General features: G+C 49.0%; 3 protein-coding genes and 1 pseudogene across 4 annotated transcripts; 3 read left to right on the forward strand and 1 right to left on the reverse strand.

Annotated features, from left to right (window-relative positions):
* Positions 1 to 1931: 1931 nt before the first annotated feature.
* Positions 1932 to 2288, forward strand: LOC141041354 (uncharacterized mitochondrial protein AtMg00820-like). Its single transcript, XM_073507495.1, has one exon. It carries the CDS (start codon positions 1932 to 1934, stop codon positions 2286 to 2288), a length of 357 nt encoding a protein of 118 aa, XP_073363596.1.
* A 1286-nt stretch (positions 2289 to 3574) lies between these two features.
* LOC109738900 (rust resistance kinase Lr10) lies at positions 3575 to 8857 on the reverse strand. Its single transcript, XM_020297998.4, has 3 exons — positions 5125 to 8857; positions 4861 to 5036; positions 3575 to 4765 (listed from the first exon to the last, which is right to left on the reverse strand). Exons 1-3 carry the CDS (start codon positions 5814 to 5816, stop codon positions 3675 to 3677), a joined length of 1959 nt encoding a protein of 652 aa, XP_020153587.1. The 5' UTR covers positions 5817 to 8857; the 3' UTR covers positions 3575 to 3674.
* On the forward strand, positions 6342 to 10479 carry LOC109738901 (rust resistance kinase Lr10-like; annotated as a pseudogene).
* Positions 10480 to 12692: 2213 nt separating this feature from the next.
* On the forward strand, positions 12693 to 21349 carry LOC109738904 (uncharacterized). Of its 2 annotated transcripts, XM_020298001.4 has the most exons (3): positions 12715 to 13197; positions 20561 to 20790; positions 20910 to 21349. In XM_020298001.4, the coding sequence occupies exons 1-3, from the start codon at positions 12867 to 12869 to the stop codon at positions 21186 to 21188; spliced, it is 840 nt and encodes a 279-aa protein (XP_020153590.1). In that variant the 5' UTR covers positions 12715 to 12866; the 3' UTR covers positions 21189 to 21349. The 2 variants fall into 2 exon arrangements, with proteins under 2 accessions (XP_040255954.1, XP_020153590.1); XM_040400020.3 differs by lacking the exons at positions 20561 to 20790; positions 20910 to 21349 and adding an exon at positions 13747 to 14619 and having other exon boundaries at positions 12693 to 13197.
* The last annotated feature ends 309 nt before the right edge of the window (positions 21350 to 21658 follow it).

Here is a 21658-nt window from a genome sequence, read left to right on the forward strand (position 1 = left end):
CGTCCTTCTTATGCTGAGAGGGGCCGGTCGCGCCGTGACACCTTCTGTGGCTACTGCTCTCGGCCGGGTCACCCAGAGTCTGATTGCCGTGAGAAGAAGCGAGACCAGAGGCGCTCCTCTTCCAGTGGGACTCCTGGATCCTCCTCGGCCCCGTCACTCACTGACCAGCACATTATGAGGCTCAAGCGTCTTTTAGCTTCCTCAGGCTCTTCGTCGACCGGTTCCGCTGCTGCTGTGACTGCAGCCACTGCTCCACCACCGCAGGCATCTACACAGTCAGGTATATCTTCGTGGGTTCTGGATTCTGGAGCCTCTTTTCATATGTCTTCTGATTCTTCCGTGCTGTCTTCTCTCCAACCTCTTGATTCGCCTGTTAATGTTCTTACCGCTGATGGCACACCTCTTCCTGTTGCTAGCCGTGGTCTTCTTTCCACTCCATCTTTTTCTGTTCCTATTGTTTCACATGTTCCTCGCCTCACCATGAACCTTTTTTCCGCTGCCCAACTTGCTGATTCTGGTTGTCGTGTCATTCTTGATATCGACTCTTGCTCCATTCAGGATCGTCGCACCAAGGCTTTGGTTGGTGCTGGCCCCCGGCGCCGTGAGTGAGAGGGCCTTTGGGAGGTTGACTGGCTTTGTGTTCCTTCCGCTGCCACCACTTCAGCCAGCTCCCATGCTCTTGCTGCCTCTTCGTCTGCGTCCTTCCAGCAGTGGCATCATCGCCTTGGTCACATATGTGGCTCTCGCTTGTCTTCTTTAGTTCGTTAGGGCCTCTTAGGGTCTGTATCTGGAGATGTTTCTTTGCATTGTAATGGCTGCAGACTTGGCAAACAGACCCAGTTACCTTATCCTACCAGTGAGTCGGTATCTCAGCGTCCTTTTGACTTAGTTCATTCTGATGTATGGGGTCCTGCTCCCTTTGATTCGAAAGGTGGTCACCACTACTATATCTTGTTTATTGATGATTTCTCTCGCTACACTTGGCTCTACTTTATGAAATCTCGTAGCGAGGTTCTCTCTATATACAAACGTTTTGCTGCCATGGTTCACACCCAGTTTTCCACGCCCATTCGTACTTTTCGTGCTGACTCCGCTGGTGAGTTTATCTCCCAGCTGTTGCGTGGTTTTCTTGCGGAACAGGGTACTCTTGCCCAGTTCTCATGTCCTGGTGCACATGCTCAGAATGGCGTTGCCGAACGTAAGCATCGTCATCTACTTGAGACGGCTCATGCTATGATGATTGCCGCTTCTCTCCCACCCCATTTTTGGGCTGAGGTTGTTTCTGCATCCACCTATCTCATCAACATACAGCCATCGACTGCTCTGCAGGGTGGTATTCCTATGGAGTGTCTCACTGGTCACTCTCCTGACTACCCAGCTCTTCGTATGTTTGGATGTGTGTGCTATGTCCTTCTTGCCCCGCGAGAACGCACCAAACTGACTGCTCAGTCGGTTGAGTGTGTTTTTCTTGGCTACAGTGATGAGCACAAGGGCTATCGCTGCTGGGATCCTGTTGGTCTTCGTTTGCGCATCTCGCGTGATGTGACCTTTGACGAGTCTCGCTCTTACTACCCACGTCCTTCTACCTCGAGCTTCTCTGTGGACGATCTTTCTTTTCTTCTTCTCCCTGATACACCCTGCTATGTGCCTCCTCATGTTTTTCCTCCTCCGCCTACACCTCTCCTTCCTTCCCCTTCACCACCGACACCATCTTCCCCATCCTCCTCCTCCAACTCTCCACCATCATCTCCAATCCGTCGCCCTCGTTCTGAGGATGTTTCCCCTGATGCGCCTTCCACCTCTCGTGCACCTCCTTTCACGCCTCCCCCGGTTCATAACCTCCGTGCTCGGCCTCGCCCCCGCCTGATCGCTACTCTCCTGATCGGTACGGCCTCTCTGTTATTGCTGAGCCCACTTCCTATCAGACTGCCATGACTCAGCCTGAATGGCAGCTTGCGATGGCCGAAGAGCTTGCTGCCCTTGAGCGCTCTGGCACATGGGATCTGGTTTCCCTCCCTTCCGGTGTCCGTCCCATCACCTGCAAGTGGGTCTACAAGATTAAGACTCGCTCTGATGGTTCTCTTGAGCGCTACAAAGCGCGCCTTGTGGCCCGTGGTTTTCAGCAGGAGCAGGGACGCGATTATGATGAGACATTCGCTCCTGTGGCCCACATGACCACTGTTCGCACTCTTCTTGCTGTTGCTTCTGTTCGTCATTGGTCTATCTCTCAACTTGATGTTCAGAACGCTTTTCTTAATGGCGAGTTGCGTGAGGACGTTTATATGTAGCCACCACCGGGGTACTATGCTCCTGATGGTTTGGTCTGTCGACTTCGCCGCTCCCTCTATGGTCTTAACAGGCCCCTCGCGCCTGATTTGAGCGCTTCGCCTCTGTGGTGACTGCCGCTGGCTTCTTGTCCAGTGATCATGATCCCGCGTTGTTTGTTCACACGTCTCCTCGTGGTCGGACTCTGCTCCTTCTCTATGTTGATGACATGATCATCACTGGTGACGACTTTGACTACATAGCCTTTGTTAAGGCTCGCCTTCGCGACCAGTTCCTCATGACTGATCTTGGTCCACTTCGCTATTTTCTTGGGATTGGGATCTCCTCGACCTCTGATGGCTTCTACATCTCCCAAGAAAAATATATTCAGGATCTTCGTGCTCGCGCTGCTCTCGGTGATGAGCGCACAGTTGTGACTCCTATGGAACTCAACGTTCAGCTTCGTGCTTCTGATGGTGACCCTCTCCCTAACCCCACTCGCTATCGTCACCTTGTTGGCAGTCTTGTCTATCTTGCTGTTACGCGTCCTGATATCTCCTATCCTGTTCATATCCTGAGTCAGTTCGTTTCAGCCCCCACCTCTGTCCACTATAGTCATCTCCTCCGTGTTCTACGATATCTTCGTGACACGCTCTCTCAGCGCCTTTTCTTTCCCCGCTCCAGCTCTCTTGAGCTCCAGGCCTACTCTGATGCTATCTGGGCTAGTGATCCCTCTGATCGACGCTTGCTGTCTGCTTATTGTGTCTTTCTTGGTGGCTCTCTTATTGCCTGGAAGACAAAGAAACAGACTGCCGTTTCTCGCTCGAGTATGTATAGTCTCTCTTGCACTTTATCATACACATGTATATGTACTGGCCCTTGGCCCTCCTGTGAATGTAGTTGCCCATTCCTAACAGATTTCACACACCAAAAAAACTAGGTAATGTACAATCAGATTTCAACTTTCAAGCAGGTCACTGACAAACAGCCTTACTTCTGATCTGAATATCCCATGGAGAGTGTAAGTTGTTTTCATATTCATAATGTGCCATGAAGAAAGATAATGTGGTCGACATCATCAGATTTTTTTTTTCATTTGGCATCATCAGGCCCTCGCCAACAGCTCACTGTATACTGCATACATTTTTTTCTTTGATATTCTCTGCTGTACCTTTTTCTTCAGATTTTTTTTCATAACATCTCACACCTTTTCTGGCAAAGGATACCATCCTCCTAAGGTTGGAGGTCAAATGAAACTTTACACTCGATATGATTGAATTTTGGATAACATTCAAAAGAAACACGGTAGATAATTCACATTCTTTTACTCCCAAGACAACCATTACCGTAACTTTTCACAAGTTCATCGCCTCTAGTAATAATACACGACACTGAACATAGACAAAATTTCACTCATCCTCCTCTGAAATGGCAGTCAGCCCAGAGCAGAAATCATAAGACTCCGCTACAGGGGTCTGCCCATCGTCACAGAAGAATGGCCTCGAAGGCAACTGCAGGCCATCCATGCCGCCTTCAAGCATCCCTATGACTTCGCTCATCGCCGGCCGATCGTGAGGCTGAATCTGGATGCAGCAAAGCCCAACAACACAAAGCTTCCTCTCCAACTCATGCATCTCAGCACGCATCTCACCCAGTTCCTGTTTGCTTAGCCGGTCATACACCCACGACGGGTAGAATGTCTGGCTTGAGTTCGCCGCGCCCGGGTCGGCATTCCTTCGTCCTCCGGCCATCTCCAGCAGCAGCATCCCGAAGCTGTAAACGTCAGACTTGGTCGATATGATGCCGAATCTCCGGGATATCATTTCAGGAGCTATGTACCCAATGGTTCCCCGTAGGGCGCTCAACGGCACAAAACTGTTGTCCCTTGGGTACAGCTTGGCAAGGCCGAAATCGGCAACCTTTGGGACGAAATTGCTGTCAAGAAGGACGTTGTGCGGCTTGATGTCAAAGTGCAGAATCTGCATGTCACATCCTTGATGCAGGTAGTTGATCCCCCTCGCAATGCCCAAGGCGATTTCATTAATCTTGTCCCAGGAGAAACTCCTCTCAGCCGAGAAGATGTACTTGTCCAGAGAACCATGGGGCATATACTCGTAGACTAGCGCCCTCCTCATTTCCTCCGAGCAGAACCCGACGAGACGCACCACATTGACGTGGTGGATCCTCCCGATGGTGGAGACCTCGCTGATGAAATCTTCTCCATCGCAGCTGGATTTACCATCTAGCATCTTGATGGCCACATGGACATCGCCTGGGAGCAGAACGCCCTTGTACACCGAGCCGTAGCCTCCCTGGCCCAGCTTGTCTCTGAAATGGCTTGTTACTGCAACAATATCTGTGTAGGCATACCTTGTCGGGCCGATCATTTGCTGCATCCGTAGGAACTTCTCGACCGCATCAATTGTGATCCTCGTTTTCCAGTATTTGTGGGCTAGGAAGAACAATACCACCAGGGGAGCAACCACGAACCTGCATAGTACTGCACATACAGAACAATTTTACGTGAGATCGCCAAGAAATTACACTTGTAGCTTGTACATGTAAGAGGCCTCTATATGTATACTGTCGACGTACCAGCAATCAACTTCAATGTTGACGTGGAGTATAGTAATGCAACTTGTAGTGTGCCTAGATGTTCATTGGAAGAAACTGTCGTTCTAAATGCGCAATACAATATTTCAAAATCGAGTGCCAAAATGATCACAGCCGAACGCGCGACGAGATAACCCACTGAATACCCAGGGCCTAGGCTGCAGACATTGGAGAAAATGTGGAAAAGTCAGGAATGTATGTATTTTCCAAAACAGAAGCACAGTGTATAGATGATCCCAAACTCACACAAAGCGATCCTTTAGGCACCCCTTGAAGCCCTCCAAAGTCCTTTGATATCTGAAAGGAAACCTAACGGCAAATCCTCTCCTCATGGATTCTACCAGAATTTCATGACTTGCATTATCGTATCGCATGCTCCGACCACCCAAAGCAGCCATGGCCAAGTACCCGCAAGAAGGCTCAAGGTCCCCAACAGAAATATAGTCAATCAACACATAGACAAAAGAATACCTCGTGTTCAGGCAAGTGACCGGTATGTAGTCACTATTATTCGTGACCACCCGCGAACAATTCACAAAGCTAGCCCACGTAACGAAAAAAGGGTCAAATATGATGGAGCCGTCGGACTGCTCGAGGCCATGTAGATAAGGGCGTTGATCCCAGCGAGGAAGAGGGCAGCTGCTGCTCATGTCCAAGTTGGCGTCCACGACCCAGAAGGAAGAATACTTGTAGTCAATCTCAGTGACAAAGTACGTCCCTGTGTTGATCTGAATTGTAGCATTACTATCGGTGCAAGTCAGCTCGTATGATGGAGAACCGCACCACCATGGATCTCCTTGCTGGCGGAAAGGGTACTGGACATCTTGGAGATGTCCGCAAGAGAAAGGAGCGCAGGCGTACCTGCTATCATGTCGCCCCTGAACATCCACGGCAAGAACTGCGACCATGAAGTGCACCAGAAACCACCATGGAGGCATCGACGATAGTCAACTGTTAATCTCTTGTTCTGGCTTTGTTGCGTGCTTTTTTCTCATGTTTAATGGACTGCAAGGAAACAAGGGTGAAAACAAACACGACATATACAAGGGATGATGGAATAAAAAAACTGTAGAATGACCCGGTCAGAGATGGTTAACGTCCACATCACTGCTGCCATATGTCATCATAAAGAGGATGTTGCCATATGTATATGATCCTTGTTAACTCCTCCTGGTTAGTATAATCAGGCAGGGATGCTGGTATATGCTTCTGTGACTTGGCAAGGGGGTTGATACATGTCAGTGTCAGGTCTTGGATTCTACTGTAGTGATGCAGTCTACAAAGCTTGATCTACAACGATGCAGTCACCTGCTACAAAACAACATACAGGAGGTTTGTACCGATCCACGGACGGAGGAAGTTCTTACTCAGGCAAGCACAACTTAGACTACTGACTTTCTTATGTCTTTGTAATTACAATACCTGGCTTACCTTCATCCATCTCGTACTGCAGAAGCAGAAAGATGAGTATATTCCTTGTCACAGCCCTGGTGGTCTGCCTTGTCAGCCCTGGAGCCGACATGGCCACATCTTCGGCAGCTTGGGATGACCAAGATTTCTTCAGAAACTGTCCGCCGTCCCGGTGCAGCAAAGATGGACCCGAGATCCGGTTCCCACTCCGGCTTGATTCTAGCAATACATCATCATCCTGCGGTGCAACATGTGCGAAGCTAGCATGCTCAGGCCAATCCACTATCATGCTTCACCCACTTCTTGGCCCATGCAATGTCAACGCCATAAATTACACCGGTGCCCTCCTCAACATCACCCCGCTTACCTCTGCGTGCACAGTGATTCAGAATCTCATATCGACAAGTTCACCACCGACTGACACTGGCCACCACTGTACTCCACATTATAGCAGAACTGGAAGGCTTGTAGGCTGCTCAAGGGAGTTCAAGCCAAGCGGGATTACTCAGTATCCCGTCTATGACGACAGAGGCAGTTACTATGCTTCTGCCTCAGCTGCCGATACTATTGCCGGCCCAATCTCCTGCCTTAGCAACAAAACCCACTTCTCGTATTTGGTGGCAACTTATGCATTCATGTATGATCTTCCATTAGACTGCAAGGTCATATCAGATGTCGCCCTCCCAATATTTGGCACAGGATATTATGGCTCAGCATCCAAGCATGGTGTTGAAGGAGCCCTCCATTTTTATGACATAGCAGCTGACTGGAGTGAACAGGAGCCGTCATCCATTCCCTCTGAGTGCCAAAAATGTGAGAAGGACGGGCAACACTGCACATTCAGTTCGCAAAAGAATGAAACATTCTGCTTGTCTCAACCTCATAAAGGTATCATTAATTTCTACTGTACGATATTTCCAGGAGTTTTTTTGTCAAATTATTTTGCATAAACAGTATGACAAACCATTTGGGTAGGTAGCTTGAGTAAAAACATTATAAGCTCATGTAAATTCTCATCTGAATCTTCTGAAATTAGGAAACAAAAATGGGTCACATATTTGTAAACATTGGAGAAAAACTTGGGTGGTCCAAAATTAAATTAAGCAAAAACAAAGCAGCTCCATTGTTAAGCAGTCCATGATAATTATGGCAATGATTAGGGTTTATTTCATCAATTTGCGAATGGCCATCTCTTATATATGACAGTATACTACTATAATTTTTTAGCATTTTCATGATAAATATGCAGATAGACAAAAACACATCTGAGATAAACACAAGCAATCTCTCAGTTGTAATATACTTACTTCAGAATTCCTATAGCATATTCAAAGAACTTCAAGTTTCTATGGTCGCCATTGGACGCAAGCCAACATGTTACATCCATTTTTGTTTCTAGTTTCCCTCCTTTCCCCCTGTACAAACTTGCCAAGATAAATCGGGTTGCAACAATTTAGGCTAAACTCGGTCCAGAATACATGTTAGCTCATACTAGTAATATTAGTAACGCCGCAAATATGCATTGGTATCAGCATTGTTCTCAGGGAGTGGAGTGACAAGCCAACAATTTGATATGACAAATAGCGTCGACTCATGTCAGAAAACTCAAAACATGTTATAGTTAGGCAGCTCAAATCCACCACCATGCATTCACTTCCAGGCATTATTGTGCTACCATATTTATGCTGGGATATGAAGTACTAGAGCCTGATGCCGCATCAGCTGTACTAATACTGATATAATGTGGTATTGTGCAAAAAGAATAGATTTGCATGGTGAAGAATATAAAATGGAATAAATATCAGAAAGAACAGAGTAAGAACAAGAACCACCTGACGTTGAGAAATATAAGAAGCGAAAGCAAGAAATGAATAAATGCATGATATGCCTGCAGAAAGTTTACCTGGGAGGCTGTGTGTCCCCAACGTGACATCTGGCAGTAGCAGTGCAAGGTATATACAAGCAGGAAATTTCTACAATAGGAGGGTGTTTTGACGGGTGACGAGGCCAAGATATGTGAGACTGTGACTGTAAGGTGAGATATAACCCTTAATCCAATCAAGCCACTGAGCAGGACCCACCCTTATGATTCTTGATTGACCCTAAAGACTCCTCTGTTACCACTTACCAGAGTTGGTAATGGAAGCTTTCTTCTGATCTTTCTCACCCAATCCTGCCCCACCCTCACTGGCCATACATCAATGTTGGATCTAATATTTCTTTCCTCAGCTTAATTAGTTAATTTTCCTATTATGTACTAAATAAACAATCAAATTTTAATCTCCTCTTTGGTATTTGCAGGTTCACGTGTCAAAATCATTGCAGGTACAGCTCCAATCCAAACATTACTTTTATTAAAAAAGATGAAAATAAAGTATATATCTGCTGCTTATAAATTAATTATCTAGCTATTCCCACTAATATTCTCTCATCCCCATTACAATCGTTAAAGCAATAACTTCCAACCCTAATGAACATGCTGATTTCCATGTATTCAGCTACATCATCTTCGGCGGCATTTGTTGTTCTTCTGTTGATGGTAGCCACTGCTCTTTATCTTTCGCTAAAGACAAGATACAATGAAGAGATACATTTGAAAGTTGAAATGTTCCTCAAGACATATGGCACATCAAAACCCACAAGGTACACTTTCTCCGAAATTAAGAAGATAACGAGACGATTCAAGGATAAATTAGGACAAGGTGGATTTGGAAGTGTGTACAGAGGTGAGCTACCAAATGGAGTTCCTGTGGCGATCAAGATGCTAGAGAACTCTAACGGAGAGGGGCAGGAATTCATCAATGAAGTTGCAACTATCGGGAGAATCCACCATACAAACATTGTCCGCCTCCTTGGCTTTTGCTCTGAAGGGACAAGAAGGGCTCTTATATATGAATTCATGCCTAAAGATTCATTGGAGAAATATATATTCTCGGGTAATTCTATTGTTTCCCGAGAACTCCTGGCACCAGATAAAATGTTAGATATTGCTTTAGGCATTGCTAAAGGAATGGAATACTTACACCAAGGATGCAATCAGCGCATCCTACACTTGGACATCAAGCCTCACAATATCTTACTGGACTACAGCTTCAATCCGAAGATCTCAGACTTCGGCCTCGCAAAGTTGTGTCCAAGGGAGCAAAGCATCATTACCTTGACTGCAACAAGAGGCACTATGGGCTACATCGCACCAGAACTATACTCTACAAATTTTGGAGGGATATCTACAAGTCAGATGTTTACAGTTTTGGCATGCTGGTATTAGAAATGGTGAGTGGGAGGAGGAACTCAGACCCAAGTATCGGGATTCAGAACCAGGTATACCTCCCGGAGTGGATCTATGAGAAAGTAGTGACGGGAGAGGAACTGGTGCTTACTCTGGAAATGACACCAGAAGAGCAAGAAAAGGCGAGACAGCTGGCTATTGTGGCACTTTGGTGTATTCAGTGGAACCCAAGAAACCGGCCATCAATGACAAAGGTGATAAACATGTTATTGGGAAGTTTGCAGGATCTAGAGATGCCGCCTAAGCCCTTTGTCCCATCTGACAATCGCCGCGCGCCATAACAAAGCATGAAGATCGTAGCACCACAGCGGACTAGTCCTACGCGTTTGAGGGATACAGTATTACATGGCACTAGTGCAGTTCGTCGCAGTAGTATATGCAGAACTAGAAAGTTTGGTTGCGTATTAGTCAACTATGTCAGGTTCTTTTCCTGATGTAGCTTATGAGCCACTATGATGTAACAACTATGAAGTAGAAGCATTTTAAATTGGATTCGATTTGCAATGAAATAGTTGAAGAATGAGGAACCTGGCATTCATTGCTGTCAATTATCTTCTGCACTATTTTTTGATTCTGTAGTGCACTAGGCATCCCCAGTTCCCCATCCCGAATGCAAAGCACGCAAGCTTAAGAAAAAAAAAAAACGAAAGGTGAGGCTGTATATCTAAGCAAGTCCAGCTTGCGCTGAGGAGCTGAGCTAGCCAATGGGAGAGAGCATGGTGGTGACCGGCGGCGGCGCTGCTGCCGTCGTTGCAATTAACCACCAGCACCGCAGCCAATGGTAACGCGCCCCGCACCCAGGGAAGAAAGGAAGACAGAGGGGGAAGAAAGCTAAGATAAGATACCACGCGAACGCCTCGCCGCACCTGCCGGGGGGGCATTGAGGCGCCGCCGCGGCTGGCTGGACACGCCGCCACCGCCGGTGGCATGGATTTTGTTTTTTTCTTGAGACAGCCGGGGCCATGGATAAGGATGTCAATCAAACAGGCTCAACTACGCGGCCCATATAAGTAGTAGCACAAAACGTTCATGGCCCAGATCGACCAGCAGGGCCTGTCCACTTCCTAGTGCATGCACTCAATGCCTTCAGATGGCAGTGATTTTGATATAAAAAAAGGTGATCCCTATTTCATCGAAATCATTAATTAAGATTACCCCTTGCAACTACTCCCTCTGTCCCTAAATATAAGTTTTTTTAGAGAATGCACTACCAACTATATACGGATGTATATAGACATATTTTAGAGTGTAGATTCACTCATTTTGCTCCGTATGTAGTCCATAGTGAAATCTCTACAAAGATTTATATTTAGGAACGGAGGGAGTACAAAAAAACACCCCTCGTAAAGGCCACTCCCATCTTCTCAGACGCTCACAAGTGGCGCACTTATCGCAACCGAGGAGTATTTACTTTATTTTTCATAAATTTGTTTATTCAGAATATTTTATCTCTTGAACCGTGCGTCCAAATCTCGAACTGATTTCCCCGTTGTATTTCTCATATCAAGATCTTCGAAACTAGATTCCATGTAAATAGATTTCAACAAACTTTTTCATGGAAAAAACCAGAAAAACTTGTAACTGGAAAAAAATAAAAAAAAATACGCAAAAAATGTAAAAAAAGAAAACCAAAAAGACCGGAAGCCAAAAAAAGAATGATTAGAAAATGGAAGAAAAAAACAGAGCTGGAAGCAGGGTTTGTTTTGCACTTCTTTTTCCTTTGCAAGAAACACATTTGTGCTTCTCGTGGAAGTAAATATGTGCCTCCACGAGAAGAAAAGTAAATATGTGCTTCTTTTCACTTTCTAAAAAGCACAATTGTGCTTCTTGCTGAAACAAATCACTGTTTCCTGTGGAAGCACAGTTTTTTTTCAAGAAGCATAGCTCACAGAAGCAAGTTTGTGCCTCCACGAGAATCAAATATGTGCTTTTTCACGCAAATGAAATCATGGTTTTTTTCTCCAACCCTAGGGAAGAAACGAAAAGCCAGAAAACCTAGGAAAAGCCCATCTAAAACCCAAAAACGCATATGAAAAAAAAATCCAGAGAGAGCATGTGGCAGCAGCTGGACGCATCACTTGGCATGCCTTATGGGCACCCAAAGTGACCCCTGGAGGTCCCCCGCAAGGGGTAACCTCGAGTTAGTTGCTCGCGCGTAGGTCGCTTCGCATACCCTCCCGCACGCCTATATTGGCCGGCCCATTTTGCTTTTTTCTCCCCACCGGTTTTGCGAAGATTTTAGAACCTTCACTGACTAGTTTTTTCTTGTTTCCTTTGTTTTTCCTTCTGGTTTTTCTTTCTTGTTCTTTTATTTTCTTACTTTTTATTTTTCTTTTTTCCTTATTCAAATCCAGAAACTTACTTTAAACTTGTGAACGTTTTCAAATTTGTGAAGATTTTACAAACCCGCTAATGTTTTTTCAAATTCTATTACTTTTTGAAAATCATGCAAAAAATCCAAATTTGCGATCATTTTGGAAATTACTTAAATTTTTTGGCAATATGTGAATATTTTTAAAATACGGGAACAATTTTCAAATTGTGGACCTTTTTTGAAATTTGAGACGATATTTATAAATTTGTTAACATTTCTGAACTCGCAAATAATTTTTGAGATCGTGCACTATATTTCAATTCATGAACAATTTGTTGTATTTCGCGAACATTTTTCAAAATCACAAACAGTTCTTGAATCCATGAAAATGGCAAGAATTGCGACGCCCACGATTTGCCATGTAGCTGAAGGAAAATTGCCATGCTTCACCAACAACTTAATTTGCCATCTTGAAAAAAGTGTTCACTCAGATTGCCGACCAGAGCGAATTGTGTATTGCGGTCAACTCGTAGTTCCCTAGGAGGTGTGTGCATGAAGGTGAACACTTGGAGATTCGTGCAGGGGATCCAATGACGTAGAGGACGTTCACTGCGCTTGCAAGTCGTGAAATTTCTGACGTCATTACAGTAGTATTTGGGTTAAAAAGGGATCGGAGCAATTTTCGGACTCGCCGTCCACATCCCAGCGAGCCCAGTTGGAGCCGAGTCAGCCGAGCATGTGTTCAACATGCGCATGCAGGAGGATTCGGAAGGAGCCCTTCACGGTGAAGAGAAAAATGATTGATTAATTTTGTAAGCATTGCAAGACGACGCCATCCACACGTCCACATGCATGATCTGTCCGTGAGCAGACTGGTGACCGTGACCGTTGGCCTAACCGCGTAACGAAACCAAGACGACCGGCCGGCAGAGCGCGGTACCAAGCAGAAGCAGCAACCCGGACGGCAATCGATCGATGGCGTCGTCACGGCCGGAGACGGCGGGGGGAGCGCCGTGGAGCAAGCTGCAGGGGCAGGTGGTGCTGGTGACGGGCGCCTCCTCCGGCCTCGGCCGTGAGTTCTGCCTCGACCTGGCGCGCGCGGGCTGCCGGGTCGTCGGCGCGGCGCGCCGCGCCGACCGTCTCCGCTCCCTCTGCGACGAGATCAACGCGGCCGCCCAAGTCCCCCTGGCGGTGGCCGTCGGGCTGGACGTCGCTGCAGGCGAGTCGTCCGTCGAGGCGGCGGTGCTGACGGCGTGGGACGCCTTCGGCCGTGTCGACGTCTTGATTAACAACGCCGGAGTCCGAGGTACTCTAACTCATTTTTTGCATGCTCCAGTGATCAGTACTACTACTACTTCCCTAAATTTGCAGCTGAAAACAGCTTGGGCGCCATTCTGTTCTGCCGTTGGGTTGATGCTTCTTTGCCTCCATATTTGTATAATTATCCACAGACCTACCGATCCATAGTCAGATTTTTACGCCGTCAAAATAAACATGTTCTAAGAAATAGCTGGTATACCTCTATACTCCGCTATACTTCTGCTCGTAGGTTCCTTCTCAAGACAGTGGAACTCATGTAAGTAGCACGTGATATGTGTGGTAAGCAATCTAAATTATTTATTTAAGAACTCATGTAAGTACAAAGGGATGAGAAGATTTCAATCAAGCGGCTATCAGGGTCGAGTGAGAAATAGCTTTTTCTAAGGGCATTTCTAACTAATTCTCAATAAATAGTGGAGTATCCGGTGGAGTAAATCTTTAGTGTAGTAAATTTACTCCACTAAGTTTTGGCCGGTCCTAGCCGATCCTTATATATAACGGATTAAAACTTGCTTTTGGCTCATGCATTTCGTAGAACACCTGCTATGCGCCCCCACGGCGATGGTGACCAAGTCGACACGACTAGTGAGCAAGCCGGACACGCCTGAAGTCGCTGGTCTTCTCATCGGCGATGTCCTATGGGTCAGGGCGTTCGACAGGAGGTCACCAGCAGCGTCAAGGACCTCGCCGCGCCGCTGCCCAAGGCCGTGTAGTGTCAAGGACCGCCAGCCCTATCCAGACCCCCAAAATAGAGCCAGGGCTTTGCCTCCTCCTCCTCCAAGAAAGAAAGTTAGGGTTCGTGCCTCTCACCGGCGCCGGCGCAGGTCCGCCTCGTCTCCGGTGGCCCTAGGGCCATGGAGGCGCGGTGGATCCTGGCAAGGGCCTGCGGGAGGGCTCCGTTTTTAGTTGTTTTTTTCAATCTTGTTAGGATTTGTGTCCTACTCAGGAAGGCGAGACGGCGGCGGCTCCCTGAAGATGGAATAAAGGTCTCCCCGCCTAGTCCCCGTTCCGGCGGTGCGTCTAGCATCGTTGGTGGGCGTGTGGAGGTGTGTCTCCGGCAGATCTATCTTTGGTGGCTTTGCTCGGATCTCGTCGTTGTTCGTCCACGTTCGTGTGTCTTCGGTTTGGATCCTTCCGATCTACGTTATTTTTCATCGGCGGCGGTTGCTGTTCTGGGGTGCTGGTCCTATGGGGCCTTAGCACGACGACTTTCCGACTGTCTACTACAACAAGTTGTGCCCGGCTCCCGCGATGGAGGGGCGGTGATGGCGGCGCGCCTTCGGCTCGCTTCGGTGCTTGTAGTCGTCGCTAGGTGGTCTACGGATCTGGATGTAATTTTTATTTCTGGTGTCCGTTGTACTGCCATGATTGAAGATGAATAGATTGGAAGTTTTTTCGAAAAAAAAAGGACCGCCAGCCCTGCTCGAACCTGTGGACTGACACGCAATTGAGCAGAGGCTAGCTGCCATGAAACTAAAACCAGAAACCACCAACGAGCACACGCACAGGAGTCGGTCGATGCCGCCTCGCTCTTCTCGGTGGCGACCTGATCCTTCCGTCCGCTGTCGCCTTTCCTGTCGAGCCTGACAAATCGAAGCCGTGCGGAGGTGAACATCGGGATGCGCAGCAGCCGCGTCATAGGGGAAGGTGGCGAGGGCGGCATGGCGGCGTCCACAGCCACCTCGTCTCCACCGTCATTGTTGACGAGGCAGTTGGAGAGAGCAGAGGATGGGCAGAGATGAGCACAACCATCTCAGCCTGAGGGTCATGCTGAACTTTGGCACTTTGAGCATAGTCAGACCAAAGGTTGATATTGCAGATAGAACACTTCCGACAAGCACTCTTCTGCCTTCCAAATTCAGCAGCTTCCCCTTCCATTCGGCCAAACATGTATTGACTCTGTCGATGATGAACTGGAAGTGCACCATTCTCAGTCTTGATGTCTTCACCGGTAGACCCAGGTAGGTCACGGGGAAGTTGATGAGGTTGCCCCCAAAACCCCATAGCACTTCCGGCAATGGCAAATCTTCACATCTGATTGCGGCTACGGATGATTTTTCTTGGTTCAGCTTGAGGCCAGTGGCATCCCCAAAGCATGTGAGAAAATCCATCAACATGTCTACCTCCTGCCTAGATGGATTGGCAAGGATTAATGCGCCATCCGCGTATAAACTGACATGCATGGCCAAGCAACGGTGCCAGAACCCCCTGCTCAGATGCCGCAGCCAGCAAACGACGCAACGGGTCAATGGCGAGGATGAATAATAGAGGGGACAACTGGTCCCCCTGCCGTAGACCTTGGCAGTGCCAGATTTGATCTCCCGGATCCCCATTGAGCAAAACAGAGAAGGAGTCCGTTGACAGCAACATTGAGATCCAGTCACGCCATCTCAAACTGAAACCTAAATTTTGCAGCAACTCCAACAGGCGCTCCTAGGAGACGGAATCAAACGCCTTGGTGATGTCCAACTTAAACAACAAATCCGATTTTCTCTCCTGGTGGAGTGCCCTCATCCAACCCTGCACATATTGGAAGCTGTGATGTATACATTTTCCTTTCTGAAATGCAGTCTGCGCTAGCGAGATCAGGTCTTTGAGGGCAGTAGCCAGCCGCATCGGCAGAATCTTTGTGATCAGTTTAACAATCGAGTGAATCAGGCTGATTGGTTTAAAGTGGTTCATTTCTGTTGCACCATTCTTCTTTGGCAGTAAAGCGATGAACGCGGTGTTTAAATTGGCCAGATTCGATCCCGCCAGATCATAGAATTTCTGGAAGACTACCATGATGTCAATCTTGATTGTGTTACAGCAGGTTCTGAAAAACCTCCCCGTGAAGCCGTCCGGGCCAGGTGCCTTTTCTGTTGGGGAGGCTCCGATGGCAGCTCAAACTTTCAACTGACCGAACGGGAGATCGATGCCCTACAGGTTGACTATCGGAAGTTGGATTTACTACCAGTTGAGAGTGCAATTCCACTGTCATTTCTGACCCAGAGCCTCTGCAAAGTGATCGTGCACCACTTTGGCCTGCTCCTGATGGTTAGTAATTTCTGAATTTCCCACTTTGATCAAGTGAATGCAGTTTTTCCTCCTTCGTGATCTAATTCTTGCATTAAATTATGTTGAACTAGCACCGCCTTCATGAAGACAAGTTATTCTTCATGCCTGGCGTTTCTGAGCCCTCTTGATTGCTGCCAGCCCGAGCACTTTCATCTTCAGTAGTTTTTCGAGTCTGCTTTCTTTGTCAGTCAGACTTCTTGACTCCCGCGCTACGTCCAGCCTGAGGATCACCTCGTTTGCGATGTGGAATTGCAGCCTTGCTCCCCTAAAAAGAGATTTACTCTAGATCTTGAGATTAGCGGCCACTCTTTGCATCTTCCTCTCCACTCTGATGAATGGGCAATCATGCTGAACTGGTCTTTCCCATGCTCGCTGAATAGTCTCCTGAAAGTGTGGGAACCGCAACTAAATTTTTTCGAAATGGAACCGGGCCTGTCTGATCGGTGGCTCTCCATTTGCCAACAGCATAGGGCAATGATCCGAGAAGGAGGTTGACGCTGCCATGAGCATGAAACTAGGGTGCATGTCCTCCCATGCATTGCTGCAGAACACTTTGTCGATGTTGCACAAAGTGGGTTCCTCCCTCTCACTACTTCAGGTAAATCTCCTGTTCTTACATTTGATTTCTCTAACCCCGGCTAGGTCTATTGCTTTGTGAAAACGGCCCATCATCCTTATTTTAGGATTAGCATTCTTTTTGTCCCTAGCCTGGCAAATCATGTTGATGCCGCCGTTCAACATCCATGGTTTAGAGGGGGGCTGCAACTGCCTCCAGCTCCGACAAAAAAATTGACTTTTGATCATCGTCAGACTACTGATGATCTGTACTTGAACCATGATAGAGAAACTAGCTATGGCATGAGAAACTATGTTCACCAACTGTTTGTCCCTCAAAATTGCCGCTCCGCCCCTTCTCCCCATTGCCGGAAGTACCACGCATCCCTGAAGTGATGCACCACCGATGTCAGAGACCATTTCTGTTGTCAAAGTCTCTACTTTTGTCTCTTGCAGGTTCAAAATTGCTATCCTATTCGCGTGCGCAACCTCACTAATCGCCGATCATTGTGTCGGGGAGTTCAATCCTCTAACGTTCCATGACATGATTATGTAGTTTGTACCACACATGGAGGCATAGATTTCTCTTCGTCGACTAACATTACTATTGAAGAAGTTAACAACACATGGTACATCCTGCCATGGGGCCACGACGGCCACCAATAGACCCAAACTCCTAACGTCGTGTAGCTACAATCCATACTCTCCGGTCACTACAGATCAAGATTAAACCTGGCTCAGGCTGGTTTAAGAACAGCCTCCGATGAAGACTACCTAAGAAGACTAACATGATCAGACTGCTTCATCTCCATCCCCGCCCGCCATGCCGGCCGCGATCTTCAGAGCCCTGCAATCCAGGCATGTGAGTTCTACGATTGCAGCGATGTCCTTGGCTGTCAGCGACTCCACCAATCGCTTCAGCAGGTCGGCGAGCACCTTGGGGGTCATCTTGCCCTTGCGGCAAAACCTCCCAAGCTCCTGGATGAGGCACAGTGCGGCCCGCCAAGCCACGGGCACGTCGCATCCTGCCGCTCCTTGATGAGCATTGCGGCGTGTTGGCGCGGAGGACGCCCGTGTTGGCGTGGTGCAGAAGAACGCTTGCGTGCTGGCGGTGCAACAATGATGGCTTGGGTGACAGGGTTGAAGAGTTGTAGCTATCTCCCGTCTTGGTTGATGCATCCCTGCTCCCCTCCCGTCCTAAGCTGGTCCACCCTCTGCGTGATCGCAGTGAGATGGAACCCCGCCAAAGCGGGCACCGAAGAGCTGATGCAGGAGTGGACGATGGGAGAGGCGAGGTTGGTGATGCATGGCAGAATGTCATCGTCGTGCAGCTCAACCATCGCCACGATGCGGGTCTTGGTGCGCGGTGGAGATGGTTCCCCATCCTCAAACGCAAGTGGAGTGGAGAGCGCCTTGATCATAGTGTTCTCCATCTCCAACTACATGATGACTGTGTGCGGAGGGGGGAGAGAGCGTGCGGCCGGCAAGAAAGGAGAATAATTCAGCAACTGGGTCCGGCTTGGGGAGGGCTTGGTGTGGCGCATCTTATGACAGTCGGGGTAGCGGCGGAGTGGCATGCAGAGCTGGGGCAGCATTCGCTGACTTCCCCCTGGACCTGCCCCTGACCTGGCCGGCATGGTGATGCCCCAGCCGGGGTTCTGCTGCGTCTTCTTTGCATGGCTTCGACGACGTCCATTGACTTACCCTTGGCGTGGTAGGAGTTGCTCAGGAACGCTGCTAGCCACCCTGGCCGTCATCGTCGTGGTCGTGTCTGTTGTCGGTGCGGGGGGCTCCCCACTAGTGGACCTGAGCGTCGTCCACCAGCCTGGCCATCCTCCACCAACCGGACGCTGGGCTCGATCTGAGGGAAGGGGCGGTCGTCGTCTTCGTCCGAGGGAGGATCCCAATCTGCCCCGAGTGCAACGAGCGTGGCGAGAGCGGGTCCAGTCCTCCACTTTGTCCATGTGTATCAGCAGGTCATAGCGGCGAACTTTTGGTGGGGCGGCACACGGTGATCCGGCGGAGAAAAGTCGATGATCTCGTTGAGGCGACTAGCTCCACACTTGAGCACCCACAGTGCCCGCTTGGTCGGGATGTGGGCGACATCCCACACCCAAAGCTAGCAGGCAAAAGTCTTGGTGTGGCCCTCTCGAGTGTCCCGCTATCCAGGCGGTCGACGTGGCCGAAGTCGCCGAGCGCCTCGTCCGCGCCCTCCATGGACCATAACTGCATCAACAGGTCCCCCACCATGACGCGGACATGGAGAGGGAACTTCATGATTGCTGCATGGTCGTCTTCGTGCCAGGCGCGGATGAAGAACTTGGCGCCATCCACCTTGAAGATGTTGCACCTCACCGCGTTGTCGCGGTGCGCCGGCAGGTCGAAGTGGACGAGGAAAGCCTCAGGGTGGTGGGTGGTGACGCGCAGCTAGTACGGAGGCGTGCTGAGCTGCTCTTCAGTGGCCTTGCTCACCGCCATGGGATTGGTGGTGTGGACCCTGTGGACAGCCCTGAGGGTGATCTCGTGCTGGCGCAGGATGAACTCCTCATGCTCCAGCGCCGGTGAGGCCACCACCACCTTGTTGCTGCCCCGTGGCTGCCGCGATGGGTCACAATGAAAGAAGCGGTCCATGGCACACGAAGTGCACAGCAGGGGCAGCATCGACGGCGTCGGGAAGTGCAGTCGCTCGCGCACTGGAGCCCTAGGCGGCACTGGTTGCAGCCTTGGACGAGAAGTCTCTCCTGGACCCTTGTCCCTTGGGTTCTGCGGACACTCCCGGCCAAAGTAGCCGAGCTGCTCGCAGATGATGCAGTGTAGTTGACCTCTGTAGTCTTTGTGCCTATGCAGCTTGCTGAGGCACCTGATGCATTTGCCCCATAACCTTCTTAAGAAGGTGTCGCGGCCGGCCGTGGCATTAAACGCGCGATGGGTGCGAGCGCTGCCCCTGCGACCAGAGCTGATCGAGCGATGAGCTGTCTCGTGCACGCCCTCCCTTCCGGGAAGTGACTTCTGTCCATCCCTCATCGCTGCCCGAAGAGCAATTGTTGACCGCCGGAGCCGGAGCAACCACGATGGATTTAAGGCGTCCATGCCCAAAGAGGGGCGACACGCCCAGATCCGCCGTATTCCGCTGCTGCCCTGTGAGGGATGAGTGGCTCCGCTGCAGGATTTGCGGCATCAAGGCCGGATCTGACCCCGCAAGCGTAGTGGTCGACAATGAAGGCGAGGCAGGGGCGGGCGACGGACAGTTGGACATCGAGGGACCGCGGGGTCGAGGGAGACACCGCATGGGCCCACACGCTGTCGGCCAACCGAGGAGCGGCTCGAGGGGCGCGGTGGGTCGGTGGCCATAACTGTCGGATCTGTGGCCGCCGCGGTCGGAGCGGCCAGCACGGCGGGGGAGGGGGAGTGGGGCTAACCTAGGAAGCGTGTCGCCGATGTGCCAGAATTGTGAGAATCAGAATATGCATAACATAAATAGTTGCACAGGAATACGTCTCGATCGAAGGAGCATCTTTTCCATGTGATAGTTCACTCCGCAAGTGCCAAATGCTCCAGTGTAACATGATGATCATATCCTGCACCTCACTAGCTTGTTGGTCCAGCAAATTCAATAGCCAATCATCTCATGCATGTGCATGTAACTTACATACCCACTCCGAGGGAGTAAGTGTCTATGTCATCAAGCTCCGGGTGAAGGAAAAAGAAGTCATTAAGGTGTGCTTTGTGTAATTCAGGAGGTGTGCATTTGGCGTTGGATTGCTCGGAGGACGAGTGGGATAAACTCATGAAGACCAACCTTAGGGGAGTATGGCTCGTGGCCAAGCATGTGTGCAGACGCATGCGTGACGCCAAGCTGAAGGGCTCAGTAATAAACATTTCGTCCACTTCCGGTCTTGATGGTGGGATGACACATGGCTCCGTGGCTTACTCGGCGTCCAAGTCTGCCGTGCACTCCGTCACAAAGGTACAGTATATTGTAGCTTGAGTAGTGAAATACGTAATGCGTAAGTATTTTATTTCACGAAGAACGTAATGTGTAGGTTTCATCTCATAATATACATGATGTGATACGATTGTTTGCAGGTAATGGCATTGGAATTAGGAGCACATGGCATTCGGGTGAACACGATTGCGCCCGGAATCTTCAAGTCGGAGATAACTGCTCCCTTACTGCAAAAGAGATGGGTGAACGATGTCTTTTCAAAGATCCTGCCACTCAAGACAATCGGCACTCCTGACCCAGCGTTGACGTCGCTGGTTCGTTTCCTGATCCATGAAACATCATCATATATAAGTGGTAACATCTTTGTTGTAGATTCAGGCCTCATCCTACCTGGTGTCCCTATATTCTCATCTCTGTAATTTGATTGCTAGCTCGACCTTTTCTCTACAGTCGATTTGTGGTATTCCATCAATTATTGTCCTTTCTTTGCTACCATTCGCTAGTCCGACATATGTATCAATGTTCATGTATCTGAGCTCATCGTTGCTTAAAATAAAGTTGCTGTTTTCAGTTGTGTGTATGCCATTGCCGTCACTCATCGTTGCCATGCATCTTTCAGCGCAGAGTTAGGTGTCAAATGTTCCATTTTTTCCAGATTCATTTTGTGATAGCTTACCCTGCACGATCGTGTGGTTGGTGACTGTAACTTTCACTTCCCAGGATGCCGCGACCAGATTGAAATTCATGCCATGTTTCAATCACGATGGGGCGTGGCTGGGTGTATTCTACTCTTTCGGCATTTTGACTCGGTGGCAAAATCTGCCAGTAACAAAGAAAAATACAGGGCATAAAATGGGACAATGGGCAAAGCCAGGCAGCGCAACCCATG

The sequence above is a fragment of the Aegilops tauschii genome, chromosome 2 (genome assembly GCF_002575655.3).
Source record: "Aegilops tauschii subsp. strangulata cultivar AL8/78 chromosome 2, Aet v6.0, whole genome shotgun sequence".
Lineage (NCBI taxonomy): Eukaryota > Viridiplantae > Streptophyta > Magnoliopsida > Poales > Poaceae > Aegilops > Aegilops tauschii.

Bases quoted from the DNA above. Each gene is read 5' to 3' on its own strand.
- LOC109738904 (XM_020298001.4), top strand. From the start codon at position 12,867: ATGGCGTCGTCACGGCCGGAGACGGCGGGGGGAGCGCCGTGGAGCAAG. The intron at 13,198-20,560 runs GTACTCTAACTC...TGTGTAATTCAG, and splicing joins TAACAACGCCGGAGTCCGAG to GAGGTGTGCATTTGGCGTTG. The intron at 20,791-20,909 runs GTACAGTATATT...GATTGTTTGCAG, and splicing joins CCGTGCACTCCGTCACAAAG to GTAATGGCATTGGAATTAGG.
- LOC109738900 (XM_020297998.4), bottom strand. From the start codon at position 5,816: ATGCCTCCATGGTGGTTTCTGGTGCACTTCATGGTCGCAGTTCTTGCC. The intron at 5,037-5,124 runs GTGAGTTTGGGA...CAATGTCTGCAG, and splicing joins TGCCTAAAGGATCGCTTTGT to CCTAGGCCCTGGGTATTCAG. The intron at 4,766-4,860 runs GTACGTCGACAG...CTGTATGTGCAG, and splicing joins AACATTGAAGTTGATTGCTG to TACTATGCAGGTTCGTGGTT.
- LOC141041354 (XM_073507495.1), top strand. From the start codon at position 1,932: ATGACTCAGCCTGAATGGCAGCTTGCGATGGCCGAAGAGCTTGCTGCC.